Here is a 14,594-nt window from a genome sequence, read left to right as displayed (position 1 = left end):
CCTGTGTCTGCAGCAACACAAACTTCCCGACCATTGCATCTTTCATGACGAGAGGGGGCCAAAGTAGCAAGGATAAGAACTGCTTTGTAAGATTGAGAGTGCATTATTGCCCATACATGTGAAAAGTGAAAAAAGTCAGCCGCCATCAAGGGGGGCAAAAATCAATCAATCAGTGAAATTACCTTAACGGGTAATTTGTCATTTTAGGATGATTGCATGTATTCGCGTCGTAAACAACCAAAATCCCCCTCCCCTCCGCCTTAATTTGGTAAATAAAAATCAACTTTCACAGTTATCGTTGTCATTCTCGCATCATCATCATCATCATCAACATCAACACCAACAACATCATCATCACTATACCACTCAACCATCCATCTTCTTCCATCATCACAATTCAACTTACTAAAATCCCTTCAATTCAGTTTCAGAGGGGATAGCAGAAACATACAATCGTAATCGCAGATAGTAAACAAGGTGCCGAGTCCCACCTTTGACCGCCCACCTTCCACCTTCAACATCCTTCGTTGTTCCTCGTGATACAACCGGCCACCCATCCAAAATCACAGGATATCGTCAAAAATTACAGAAATCGGAGTCGACACATGCAGAATATAGACAAAATGTCACAGAGAACACCAGGAAGAGCAAAGAGGGGTGAAGAGAGACATGTACCATATAATGCGGATCCGAAAACTGTTGGAACGTGAGTAATCATCCCTTGTGATCAATGTAATGTCTTTTCGTTGTATACGCTTGTTGACGCATCGATCAACATAAAACAACATAAAACCACAACATCTACTATACGATCCGATTCGCAAAAACATATGTCCTTCCCATAGATATACCAACGCACCTATGCCAAAAGATGTGCGAAGGTTGGATGATGGATTCGAAGATCCAGCTGCGTTTTTTCAATCTCCAGGAACCGAAATCGGTCAAAATAGAACTATATCGTCAATGTTATCGTCAGCCAATAACAGAACTCCAAGAACACCAGGTGCAAGATCAGATTATACAACCGCTAATACTCCAATGACAGGTATGACAGGTATGACAACAGGTCATAGTTCAATTGGTACGATAAGAAGATCAAAACATAGATTGAGTGATTTAGATGTAAATCCAGATGATGAAGAGGATACTGAGAATATATTATTGAACGACGATTTATTAGTTGACGAAGATGATTTAAGTGAGTATTTTGAGCTTCGTTTTACTTTTATTTGATGAATCTCCAACGATTTCAATCTTGCTTGATGCCTTTTTTGTGTGTCCTTAAATACTGATATGTAATTCATCGAAAAAAAGCTCCTGCTACACCTGGTCTTCAATATTTCCAACAAGGTAAAAGTGAGCATTAGATACTCTTACTTCGATTGGAGAATTAAGAGAATGAAAATCCTGGCTAACACCAAATCTTTACTCCTCAGATCCTCCATCGGTATCTTTTCCCGCTCTGTCACGAGTACCAGCCTCATCGCCCGCTGTAGATTTATCATTCGACGCAATTCCTTCACCTCAAACATCAAAAACGGTCGCTCGATCTCCTCGTAAATCAACAGTGACAGTGTTGTCAAAATCCACCTCATCTCGATTGACCAGAGGAAGAATCAGTGATCTTACCGAAGGCAATTCCACACGTCACATGGACAGTTTTGAAGATATCACTCAAGAGGATCTCAACTTTAACACATCTTTTGCCAGTCAAGCAGTCATTGATGATAGCCCTTCCAAAAACACAAGAAACAATCCTCGGACATCCGACTCGCCTATCACAAATAAGAAAATCCAAAATGGTAGGAAAAGCAAAGTCGTCAATTCTCAACCTGCTTTGGAGGAAACAGAAGATGTATCATTTGATCAACCCGATTATGCAGAAGATGTGGGACAAGCTGAGAAATCTCCTGATAACCAAAAAAGAAAGTCTAAATCCGCTACCTCGACCCGAAAATCGAATGTAAATCGAGACGAGACAATGAACAGAGATGAAAGCGTTAGTGATAATGAAGGAGGAATGGATGGATTCGATGACACAGTTCAAGATGTATCATTAGGCAATGACGACAATGACCTACAGAATGGTGATGATGTCAGTGCTTTAGCAGATGATATGGCCAGTGGTGATGACGATGATTTGGCAATGGAAGAAGCTGCTATTGCCGAGGAGGAAGAAGAAGAGGAAGAGGAAATTGAAGAAGGACGGGATTCGAGAGATCAAGTCAAAAACAAGGGCGGACGCCCTAAAAAAGTGGTACGGGAGAAGAAGAGGAATGACAACACCGCTCCTGCTAGAACCAGAAACGAAAGACAAGGTAGCGTAGCTGCTAAACCTAGAAAGACTAGAATATCACAAATTGGTGTTGATGGTAAGTCAAACTATACTGATTATGACACCATGTATGCTGACTACCGCTCTGACCTGTCTCGCTAGGCGAAGGTTCTGATGACGATCTCGATGGTTATCACGGTAATTTCCAAACCCGAAGATCCAACAGACAGCATTTTAAACCTTTAGAATGGTGGCGTGGTGAAAAATTCGAATATCAACGTGGACACCTATTGCCAGTAATCAAAGAAGTCGTAACTTATCCTGAAGCTCAACATGATCCACTGTCCCATTCCAAGACCCGAAGAAGAGGTAAATCACGTCCTAGGAGTGCTTCGGCAGCACCCGTCAAGAAAAGGAAGGAAAGGGAAGAAAGTATCATTGACGAAAATGGTTGGGATGCTCAGACTGAACCTACTGGTGTTGTTAAAGCTTACCCAGGCGGTTGGGAAGCACATCGAAGTGAGTTAATTCTAGTCCTCCTAAGATACGTCACCACGAAGCGGGTCGGATGGAGAGAGTATAAAAGCTGACCTCAGCATCACAACGAACCGCAGAAATCGCATGTCCGAAGGCTTTGTTGACGGTACCAGAACCAAGCAAGAATAACCAATCGTTCCGGTATCAAAAAGTATTTGGAGAAGGCGATTTCATGGCTGCAGGCGTGGTATTCATACCGGTTGGATCTAAGAAAGCTCCTAAGCCAAGTAAAGATAATGCCTACGTGAGTTTTATTGATCCTCTTGAATTGCTGCATATCAGAGTCCTGCGGCGATCGCTGATAGACACTTTCATCGTGCAGGTATTCTACGTAATTCAGGGTGCCGTTCAAGTCACGATTTATCGAACCAGTTTTGTCATGGCTCCAGGTGGTCAATTCTTAGTGCCGAGAGGTGAGTATCAGCAAATCATGGTTGAAGATCTAATCCAACCTCATTTCGCTGATGTGGTATAACTCTTGCTAGGTAACGACTACTGTATCGAGAACATTTCACCCGATAGGGAAGTTCAATTGTTTTTCGCTCAAGCCAGGAAGATCAGAGCGGGTGAAGAAGAAATGATCGAACAACCTCCAGCAGGATATATGGAAAATGGCAGAAGAGCAAGCTCAATAGCAAGCAGCGCTGCTCCTGCCTCCATGAAGAAGAAGAAGAAATTGCCAAACGTCAGAGAGGAAAGTGTGTCTGCTAGTGAAAGTGGGTAGAGTGAAAAACTTGATACTTTTTTCGACGGAAGGTAATTAGTATCGATTGAGTTGTCTCTGATTTTGTATGTTTGATTCTGGCTTTTCTTTTCGGCTTAGGGTTTGATTTCTTTCTTTATTCGTTTTTGGATCATTTGATTAGGTTTAGTTGATAGAAGTTTTTTCCTCTTCTGTTTGTTATATATCCCCTTTTCTTCAGGCAGGGTTCATGAATTTGTTTGTAGTGAACGAAAATGAAGACAAGATAATAATTAAATATGAATATATGTCATGTTATGATGATGTCTTTGTCTAGTGATTACATATACTGTCACTACACGTTGTTTGATAACCCAATATATACGATTGTACAGATCCAAGAGATACTCGATCAATCACCTGAAGAAAGCCAAGAACCAAACATCTATTTGGGATGTCATGAGTGATCTGGGATAAATTATGGAAAACTCACCTCACCTAGAAATAAAATGGTAAGTCCGCTTTGATGCCGCGTTCACCACGTGTACCTCACATGTACCTTTCTGTATTACCAATCTTTCTGAATGCAGTAGTTAAGTTGACCCATATGCATGTATGATTCACATTTCCTATCTAATTGCATTCTTTGTATATTTTCTATTCTCGTCTCACCTGCGTAGACCTTTTATAAAGATTTTGATACACATCCCTATCTATCATCACTCTTCATCGTTACAATCATCACCATCACCATCATCGTCATCGATATCCATATACAAAGCTAACTGTACCGACCCTCGAAGTCAATAGAAGTTTCAGAGAAAGAGAAGGCTAAAAAGTGGATTGGAATATTCAAAGATGGTGGCTAATTCAGCTAATGCCAATAGGAATCTGTAAGTTCGCATAGCCCCCTTTTCCTACATCCTCCATCTTACTTCCATGAAACCAATCAATCAACATAACCTCAAGACTAGTCATAACTGATCAATATCAATATCTTATTCTTTCATATGTTCATCGCACTCTCGACATCATGCATATGCATAATCATCCATTCTATCTTGTGAATCCTCACTACCTCAATCCACATCGATATGACGTATAATCAGATCAAGGTCTATCCGAGTCACAAGTAAGTCCAAGAAACCAAGTCTTACCATCTATCCATGACTATCTATCTATGATTCTAGCACAAGTACTGACAAATATTCATTTTCTTCCTTCATTATCATCCATTTTCGTCTCCTTTATACTCCCTCGTGAAAACCTTATTCCTACATCCACGTCAACTTGACTATACTTCACTCTTCAATCGACGCATATACCTTTTCCTCTTACTTTCACATCAACAGTCGTTGCTGCGGACTCATTGATCAAGAGAGATATCCTCCGACTTCCGGATCCATTTGCCATCGTCTCTGTTGATTCTGAACAGATCCACACGACTTCAGTCATCAAAAGAACTTTGAACCCATACTGGAATGAGTGAGTTTGAACCTATTTGACAGTAACGTGGGGCAAACATCATTAAGCTGATATCATGAATTTTTATAGGAACTTTGATATGTGAGTTTGGATCATTCCCACATCAAAGGAAGTGAATGGAAACAGAATAAAAGGTTATGAATGACTGACTTCTCTGTGACGTAGTAATGTCAAAGATTCATCTATAGTTGCGGTTCAAATTTTCGATCAACGAAAATTCAAGAGAAAGGTGAGAAATCATCACTAAACATGGATCAAGCTGTCGATTTATTAACCAATACTATATGTCATATAGGACCAAGGTTTCCTTGGTGTCATCAACATCAAAGTCTCAGATGTCATTGATCTTGAACTTGGTGGGCAAGGTGAGCTACTCATGTATTCCGGAGGGGCTGATCGACTAGCTAACGAATTTCAATTCAAATCGCAGAAATGCTCACAAAGGAGTTGAAGAAAGGATCCGATGGTCAAGCTGTTCAAGGAAAACTTATTGTATACCTTTCCACCCAAACCAGCGCCCCTATCCAAACTGCTACTCCTACGGCCTCAGGCTCCAACTCATTGCTCAACACTCGTGACAACGGATCAGCTCTTTCCCTCAATACCGCCGCTGCTGTCAACACCGCCGGTTCACGACCTGGGTCAACCCTTCGGGCTGCTAATGCTAGCCCTGAGCCCGAAAGCCCAGCCGTTGCTGCTCCCGAGAATACCACTGTATCTCCGCCAACGGCCTCCGTTCCTCAACCTATCAACACCAATGGTGCCGCAGCAGCTGCTTCTGGTGCACCCACAGTAAACCCTACAGCTCAAGCAGCCTCAACAGGTCAAACCGGAAACAGCACCACGCCTGGAAACGAATTCGATTCCCACTCCGATCAATACGGACCTCTGCCCGCTGGCTGGGAGAGACGTATCGATCATCTCGGTCGACAATACTATGTGGACCACAACACACGAACTACCACCTGGAACAGACCAAGTGACAGTGTATTGTCCAACACCGCTTCGCAAGCAACTTCGACTGGCGAAGCTAGAGCAAGACACAATCAACGAAACTTGGCAGATGACATGCTCGACGTACAACAACCTAACACTGGTTCCGCGACTCCTACTAACGGCGCTGCTGGCGCAGGTGGAGCTGTTGCGTCAAGCAATGTCACCACCGCTGGACAAGGTCCATTACCTGCTGGGTGGGAGCAAAGATTCACACCTGAAGGAAGACCATATTTCGTCGATCACAATACGAGAACCACAACATGGGTAGATCCCAGAAGACAACAATTATTGAGAGTCATTGCACCCGGACAAGGTAATCTATCTGTTCAGCCTCAAACCGTCAGCCAACTTGGACCATTGCCAAGTGGCTGGGAAATGAGATTGACTTCAACTGCTCGAGTGTACTTCGTTGATCATAATACAAAAACAACAACTTGGGACGATCCGAGATTACCTTCTTCACTCGATCAAAACGTGCCTCAATACAAGAGAGATTTCAGAAGGAAACTTATCTATTTCAGATCTCAACCTGCTTTACGATCGAACACCGGACAATGTCACATTAAAGTTTCGAGAGAAAATATCTTTGAAGGTTCTTATACCGAAATTATGAGACAAACTCCTAACGATCTAAAGAAGAGATTGATGATCAAGTTCGAGGGTGAAGATGGTTTAGATTACGGAGGTCTGTCAAGGTATGTTCAATATAGCGCAAACGGCAGGCGCCATGCTAATAACTCCAACTATGGTTCATAGAGAATTCTTCTTCTTGCTTTCACACGAAATGTTCAATCCGTTCTATTGTTTGTTCGAATATTCAGCACATGACAATTATACTCTTCAAATCAACCCTAATTCAGGTGTTAACCCTGAACATCTAAATTATTTCAAGTTCATCGGAAGAGTCGTTGGTTTAGGTATCTTCCATCGACGATTCTTAGATGCGTACTTCATCGTATCATTCTATAAAATGATTCTCAAGAAGAAGATCACTCTTCAGGATCTCGAATCTGTCGATTCTGGTTTGCACAGAGGTTTGACCTGGATGTTGGAGAATGATATTACGGATGTTATTGAGGACACTTTCTCTATCACAGAAGAACATTTTGGTGAAGTAGTAACTGTCGATTTGAAAGAGGGAGGAAGGGATGTCGAAGTGACTGAAGCCAACAAGAAAGATTATGTCGAGTGAGTCGTCATTCCCTTTTTCCGCTTTGCCTCAATATCCTCGTTGAAAGAAACCGACCATAAAAGAATTGTTGAGCTAATCTTGGTTGAAATACTCAGCTATGTTACAGAGTACCGAATCTCTCGAAGAGTCAGCGAACAATTTGACGCATTCATGTCTGGTTTCAACGAATTGATCCCTCAAGAGCTCATTAACGTATTCGATGAGCGAGAACTTGAGTTACTCATCGGTGGTATGTCAGAGATTGATGTGGACGACTGGATGAAACATACCGATTATCGAGGATAGTAAGTTGTTATATACGCACAAAGTTGGAAACAGGAGTTAACAGCGCTATGCAGTAACCCATCGGATGAAGTTGTCGAATGGTTCTGGAAGATCGTCAGAGGTTGGCCAGCGGAGAGAAAATCTCGTCTATTACAGTAAGTTCAATCTGGCTCTTTCAACATAAATATCTGAATTGGATATTGATTTGTCCGTTTAGATTCACTACGGGTACATCGCGAATTCCAGTCAACGGTTTCAAAGATTTGCAAGGATCTGATGGACCTCGACGATTCACCATTGAGAAAGCTGGTGAACCAACCCAATTGCCCAAATCACATACCTGTTTCAACAGAATCGATCTACCTGCTTATAAAACATACGAAGCTCTCGAACAGAAATTGACTATCGCGTGAGTAGCCTTGTTCTGCAGAATCAACGTGGATATCAGTCGCTGACCGATTCTTTTGCTTCGAATTACTACATAGTGTTGAAGAAACACTTGGTTTCGGACAAGAATAAACAATTTTGTTGGCTTCTTCACCCCTATCCTCCTCTTCGACTACTCAATATAGATATACCTGTAATAACTTCTTCGTTTTTTCCTCGAACATATACGTAACATTATACACCTACACACGTCTTTTTCTCCTACTCGGATCCGGTTCCAATTGTAGATATAATCCTTCTTCCTCTTTTTCCGTCTGATTTCGTTTGTTCCTTTTGTCTGTTTCTGTTATGATGCCCATGTCGGTTACTTATTTATATAGGAACGAGGTTTGATGATATGCACCGAAAATGGATATGACTTTATTATGCTCGTTTGCTGGAGAGCTCGGTCCTCGTTATCAAAAGGGATTTCATACACTCCGATCAGGGAAAACTTACATTCGGAGTGTTTAAATATTTAACTGTGTGTGTGTGCACACACGATCCATTCCTGATATACACATTGCCCTTACGCACAGACCTCTCATTGAGGGCTGCCAGGGTTTTTTACCTTTCATCTACGGCCATAGAACCTCGAAAACGCCCCATCCCGTCTGATCTGGGCAGCTAAGCTGGGTATCGCTCGGTTAGTACCAAGGTGGGGGACCACTTGGGAATCCCGGGTGCTGTAGTTTCCTTTTTTTCTTTAGCAAGTTGAATCAGCCAAATTGATTGAGAATCGTTTGTTTTTGACAAGGATGGATGGATTGATAGGGCGAAATGTAAGGAGATAGGAGATTAATAGGGGAATATGTGATGTGTGCATGTGTGTGTGCGTGCGTGTGTGCGTGCGTGTGTGCGTGTGTGTGTGCGTGTGTGTTGAACAAAGGGATAAATTCATTTCGTTTCATATTTTGAATTTCCTATTTTCCGATCAAAGGGAATATGATTTCCCCTATACAGGATGTACAAGGGAACAAAGCGCTATCTGCCGAGTGAAAGTACAGGGCTACGAAGTGTGCGAAGTGTATTGGATCGAGGCCTCGTGCAGTGGTGTACCGCAATTTCCCACTTCCATCGTCGCCGAGATAGACCGAAGGAGACAGAAGATTTGACAACAGGATACCGGGCCGCAGTGAAGATACTCTTTTTCGCTCATTCACACAATAAGTTGACTTGACAAAAGAATTTACTGAAGCGCGAATGACCAGATGCAAGTCAATCAACGCTAAGAGCGCTGTATGGCTCGACACAAAAATCGACATTTAAACCAGTCTTCAATAAAGCGTGAATTCTTATTCAATGATATCTGTAACGGTTGAAGATCATCTCTGGACGCGTTAATGATGGTGGCTTTGGATAAGCAGCAAGTGTGGTGTACCTTGCTCAGAAAGATGTTTCTTTTGGTCACAGGTCACTGTAAAACGCGTGATCGTTCATGACGGAGAAATTCCCATCTGGAGTTAAGTGATATTGAAATGAACTTTGAATATATGCTACAATAGGACCATTCCAGCGGGATATCTGTCACAGTCATTTGAAATACAGTGGTCTGCAGCAAACAGCTCTGCGATGACTAGTAGAGGCTAACTGAAGCATCTCATTCTGTGATGCCCACCCCAGGTCTCAATCACACATCGTGAGTATGAAAAGGATTTTTGCCACAAATAGCGCAAGTCGAGTATTACGTAAGGCATGTCGCCACTTGAATAACTTACGAGACTGTAACACAAAGAAACAATCTCATTTCACAATCAATTGTTAAAATCACTCCATAACGATCTTTCTTCTTTGTGTGTCATCAAATATCATCCAATTCATTATGGCACCTCGTAAATCTAGAGAAACGAAATCAACTGCACCATCACCTTCACCAGCTCCATCCGCAGGTAGATCAAGAGCGACTAGATCAAAATCAAGTAAAGCTCCTTCTGAAGCTTCTTTACAGGAAGCAGAGATCACTGAAGAATCTGAAAATAGTACTGAGACCGAAGCCGAGACAGAAGCTGAAGCAGGAGATGATGTTAATGGAAATGGAGTGGATGGAGCGGAAGAACCTGATGATTCTACTGAGGATGTGATTGACAATGCAGATGTTGACGGAGAAGGTCAAGCGGACAATAAGAAATTGACTATGCAGGAAAGAATGGCAAAGTTGAAAGATCTAAGAATGAGAATGGTACGTCGAATTCTCCCCTCCTTCATCAGACTTTATGCTGCTGGAGCTTGACGGCTACGTTATTGCTGTTCATGGCCATTCACATTGAAAAACATTGGAACATAGTCTGTGGGAGATACCGCATGCGAACTGCGAATCAGGGAATACTGACTTGATCACTCCTCTTCCATACTTGACTTTTTGATAGAATCAAACAACCGCACAAAACCGTAAAGATTTAATAGCAGATCATCAAAAATCAAAGGTGACAGCTAAAGAATTAGTTCGATTGGAAAAACAAAAGAAATTAGCTCAAACATTAAGGTTAAAAGCCGAAGCTGAAGAGAATGGTGAAGATTTAGAAAGAAAGAAAAATTGGGAATACTCCATTGAAGATAATGAACGATGGGAAAAGAAGTTGGAAGAGCAAAAAGTAAAGCAGGATACTCATTTCCATAGTGAGTTAATGTTTTCCACTCTTCACTCCTGTGATGTGTCATCGCAATCTGGAAGTGGGATGCGCGATGGGTTTTCCGGGCAGTACCTTCTAGCTTTGTTCTCGTTGTATACCTGTGAAATCTCCACGCAATTAAGCAGCTGAACACAAATAAAGGATGATACACACCGTGATTAGAAAGTGTTGTGTTCTGTGCTGACAGGTCTAACCATCTCAATAGACGCCGAGGACGACGCACATAAACGATATAACCGTAATATTCGATCTACCAAAGTAGATTTAGCGACTTATGAACGACAAAAAGAAGCTGCATTAGGTTTGGCACCTGGAACATTAGTCTCTGCCGGTGGATCATCCAACGCATTAGCTGGATCATCGAGAGGAGGTGGAGCTCTGACTGCTTCCGAAGATCTATATAGAGGCGCAGATACCCTAGCTTATGGTGATCACAAACCATCTGAAGATGCTCTAGATAGAGTTGCCGATAAGATCAATAAAGAGTGAGTATCATCTCGCTTTATCCTGATCGACACATTCATGTTCTCAGATTCCATCGTTCTATGTCATTTTACGCTACCTGGGCTCAAAAATAGAGAGATAAGATGCTGACGAATTACTCTTGATTATGTATAAATGCAGTATCGGCAAATACGGTAAAAGAAAGAATAAGAAAGACGATGAGGATGATGAAGTCACTTATATCAATGAAAGGAATAAAGTGTTCAACAAGAAAGTCGCTAGGTACTTTGACAAATATACCAAAGAGTACGTTTTTCTCTTCATCTCCACTACCTTATACTGCACTGACACTTGATACACTAATGTAGGATCCGTGCAAACTTCGAGCGAGGAACTGCTTTATAGAATCGTCTCGGTATCTTATCAATCACTTTCTCGTCCCCTTACGCCATCACTTCTCGCTGTTTCTCAACATCACCACCTCGTTAGTTTGGCTTAAATTACATTAGATAGCTCAGCCTCGATATCGCTCGAGCAGAATCGGTCTGGGTTCTGACTCCGCCCCAAATACAGAATGATACCGTGCAGGCCAGTCTCATTAATGAACATGTATCCTTGTACATTACAAACCACATGTGTTTCTCCAGCCGCAGTGTAGTAAAACCCAAAACTGGAATCAGATTACATAAACACATGAAACTGATAGGTTCGATTCACACGAACGACACGAGGAAGCAGTGCAAAAAAACCCGCGAAACCAAGTGGAGCTCGATTTCAATCTATATTTACATGCCTCGCTTCTAACCTTATATTCCTATTTGCCTTTGATACAGTCCTAATATCGTCCATCGGGATTCATGTAATATCCCTATACGTACCAGCCAGACTGGTCAACGAATATAGATACCAGATAGGAGAAAGTAAACTCACATTATTGGGATCCACACCTCTTCCTTGAGCTTGAGCTTGTGCTTGAGCCTGTGCTTGCGCTTGAGCCTGTGCGTGTGCTTGAGCTTGAGCAATTTGCATTTGTTGCGCATGAGCTGCTTGGGCTTGCATCTGGGCAGCAGTAGCTGGGTCTATACAGGCAGTCGCATGTTAGCATATCTTCTCGAACCCCGTTTGACAAACAAGAACACATACCGTAGTAACCTTGTCTTGCAGCCTGTTCTGCTAGCATTGCATTATACTGTTGTTGTTGTTGCTGCTGCTGTTGCTGCTGCTGCTGCTGCTGTTGTACTGCTTGTTGTTGCTGCTGTTGTTGTTGTTGTTGAGCAATCAACTGTGCTTGAGCTTGAGCTTGTACTTGAGCATTCTGCTGAGCTTGAGCTTGTTGAGCCTGTACAGCAGCAGAGGCCTGGGAAGCTCTGGCTGCTACTCTAGGAGGTAAAGCTAATGAAGCAGCTGAGGACTGTACGGTTGGTGGAAGTGTCGGGGGTGCGATAGGTCCAGAAGTGAAATAGGGATGAGCCATCGCTTGATGAGCGTCATATCGACGACTTGGCTCAAATTGAAGGAGATGTTCCAACAAATTAAGAGCTATTCAAGACAAAGGCACCCTCCCTCATTAGCTATCGTTTCGCATGATATCAGGAGTAGATGTTTTGACTGACCATCTCTAGGTGCTCGTGGTACTATAGCATGGAAAGGTTGTTTAGGATGTTTAGCGAGTGGACTTTTGATTTGGATCTCAGGCTGTAACAATTCACATGATAAGATTCGATTTCATTAGCCCTCCTGCCTTTCAGGTGGTTCAAGTCATATACTGATACTCACAGAGTTGAGCTTGATTTGAGCTATAGTAGCATCACTCGGAGTTCCCACGATTTTCATAATCTGAACCAACTGATCGGCATTATCTCTTCCTCTGAAAAGTGGATATCCAGTTATCATTTCAGCAAATCTATGTTACGCGTGATTTGTAATGTCAGCTACTTGTTGGTCTCTTTCTTGTTACTAAACGCATCAGATAGCTGAAAATTAGTTGACTCACATACAACCAACAGACCAAATATCGATACTTGTGCTATAAGTTCTTGAACCTAATAAAACATCTGGAGCTCTGTACCATAGAGTGACGACCTGATTTCAATGAAATCAACTATTAATATTAGCGTTGCCCCATTATTTTTCCACCATACATTACCTCTAGATCAGTGTCATTCTTAGACTCACCTCATTACTGAATGTATTAACTGGAACACCGAACGCTCTAGCTAAACCGAAATCCCCAATTTTCAATTCACCTCTTCTATTGATCAGTAGATTTTGAGGTTTCAGATCACGATGTAATACTCTATTGTCATGGCAGAATGCGATACCCTAGATTATCCAAATTAGTGAGGTTAGCGTTCAAGTCGATTCACGACTTGTTCCCACTATCATACGGTCTTTGATATCCACTTTCCCTGCTTTCCTCCGCCTCCTTCCTCTTACTCCAACATATTCATGTGCAGCTCGATTTATCAAGTCAACACATCTAGATCTCTCTCTCTCTCTCTCTCTTTGTGACCATTTTGAGTATTATGATATATGAAACCAAACTCACATTCAACAATTGATGAGTAAAGTTCTTCACTGTATTCAAATCCAATGCTCCCCTATCACCATGGGTATCCATATATTTCTTCAAATCCTGCTCGCAGAACTATGCATTTCATCGGTAAAATCAGCTAATGGTTCTCCCTTTGTGGTCATCCAGGTGCACCTGGAGTGAGAGACGGAGGACACGAGCTTCGGAAGAAAAGGTAGGATGATAAGTATAACAGTTGAACTCACCTCAAATATCAGGACCAATTTTGACTCAGTATGGATAACATCATGTAATCTAACGATATTAACGTGTTTAAGCTCTAGAAATCAAATTGTGATCGAGATCATCAGCATAAGCATTAGCCGCAGTGTGATTCATCCACAAATATAAGTTCTCCACATCATTGTGATACCCTACATTTGCTCCGCCCACCTGATAGAAGGACAAGGTAGACTATCTATAGGTGTGAAGGATGTACGTATAGGTGATATGGATTTATCTTACCTTTCATCAAACTGATCTCTCTAATTGCAGTACTGGGTGTACCTTCCTCTGCGTCCAAATGAATTTCTTTCAAGGCGACTATTTCAGAAGTAGTTCTTGATCGGCCCTATTACGTTTATCGTTCATATGAGCTCAGATCTTGACCGAGATCTAAAAGAAGAAAATGCTGGAGATGATGATTTACCTTGTACACAGTGGCATAGGTACCTTCACCCAATTTTTCGAGTTGGACGTAATTCCTATTATACGTGTGGAATGTCAGTGATAACGATAAATGATTTTCCCAAGGTTAATAGGCAGATGCAAAGTTACGATGACATCAATAGATACGTACATGTTGAGCGACTATGTCCTACCTTGTAGGTTTCGTGAGCTTCTGGAGCAGTACTTAGGTGGGAAGTGGGAGAAGAACTCCTTGACTGTGAGAATATAAGATGAAGTTGTATTGATTTGGAGGAAGAAGTTTGTTGGACTGGGATATTCGAATTGTGTGAAGTGACGAGTCTTCCAGCTGTATCCTATCAGTTTCTACGCGATGAGGTATTCTAAACAGTCACAGAAGAATGATGTAGGAGTGGGATGTAGGTATAAGGTGATGTGATTGCAGTCGAACCAAGAGAGAGAGA

General features: G+C 42.0%; 4 protein-coding genes and 1 non-coding gene across 5 annotated transcripts; 4 read left to right on the top strand and 1 right to left on the bottom strand.

The window, feature by feature from the left end:
• Positions 1–623: 623 nt before the first annotated feature.
• Positions 624–3,536, top strand: IL334_000845 (uncharacterized protein; the record flags this gene model as incomplete). The annotated part of the gene is made up of 8 exons (XM_062932607.1): positions 624–706; positions 846–1,198; positions 1,315–1,356; positions 1,437–2,372; positions 2,438–2,794; positions 2,890–3,056; positions 3,135–3,225; positions 3,298–3,536. The coding sequence occupies 8 exons, from the start codon at positions 624–626 to the stop codon at positions 3,534–3,536; spliced, it is 2,268 nt and encodes a 755-aa protein (XP_062788658.1).
• An 816-nt stretch (positions 3,537–4,352) lies between these two features.
• On the top strand, positions 4,353–7,950 carry IL334_000844 (uncharacterized protein; the record flags this gene model as incomplete). The annotated part of the gene is made up of 12 exons (XM_062932606.1): positions 4,353–4,387; positions 4,604–4,626; positions 4,847–4,979; positions 5,049–5,060; positions 5,145–5,208; positions 5,275–5,344; positions 5,410–6,670; positions 6,732–7,163; positions 7,263–7,451; positions 7,506–7,586; positions 7,649–7,840; positions 7,917–7,950. 12 exons carry the CDS (start codon positions 4,353–4,355, stop codon positions 7,948–7,950), a joined length of 2,526 nt encoding a protein of 841 aa, XP_062788657.1.
• A 486-nt stretch (positions 7,951–8,436) lies between these two features.
• Positions 8,437–8,551, top strand: IL334_000843. The gene has a single exon (XR_009999576.1). It is a non-coding gene; the product is annotated as a 5S ribosomal RNA (ribosomal RNA).
• Positions 8,552–9,679: 1,128 nt separating this feature from the next.
• Positions 9,680–11,336, top strand: IL334_000842 (uncharacterized protein; the record flags this gene model as incomplete). Its single annotated transcript, XM_062932605.1, has 5 exons — positions 9,680–10,036; positions 10,224–10,473; positions 10,693–10,972; positions 11,112–11,237; positions 11,300–11,336. 5 exons carry the CDS (start codon positions 9,680–9,682, stop codon positions 11,334–11,336), a joined length of 1,050 nt encoding a protein of 349 aa, XP_062788656.1.
• A 430-nt stretch (positions 11,337–11,766) lies between these two features.
• Positions 11,767–14,288, bottom strand: IL334_000841 (uncharacterized protein; the record flags this gene model as incomplete). Its single annotated transcript, XM_062932604.1, has 12 exons — positions 11,767–11,799; positions 11,862–12,010; positions 12,075–12,470; positions 12,545–12,626; positions 12,708–12,834; positions 12,925–13,013; positions 13,107–13,253; positions 13,480–13,578; positions 13,710–13,783; positions 13,969–14,074; positions 14,153–14,207; positions 14,281–14,288. The coding sequence occupies 12 exons, from the start codon at positions 14,286–14,288 to the stop codon at positions 11,767–11,769; spliced, it is 1,365 nt and encodes a 454-aa protein (XP_062788655.1).
• Between the last annotated feature and the right edge of the window lie 306 nt (positions 14,289–14,594).

Source organism: Kwoniella shivajii, chromosome 1 (assembly GCF_035658355.1).
Source record: "Kwoniella shivajii chromosome 1, complete sequence".
Taxonomy (NCBI): Eukaryota; Fungi; Basidiomycota; class Tremellomycetes; order Tremellales; family Cryptococcaceae; genus Kwoniella; species Kwoniella shivajii.
Note: the sequence above shows the minus strand (reverse complement) of the source record. Positions and strands in the feature narration are given on the sequence as shown.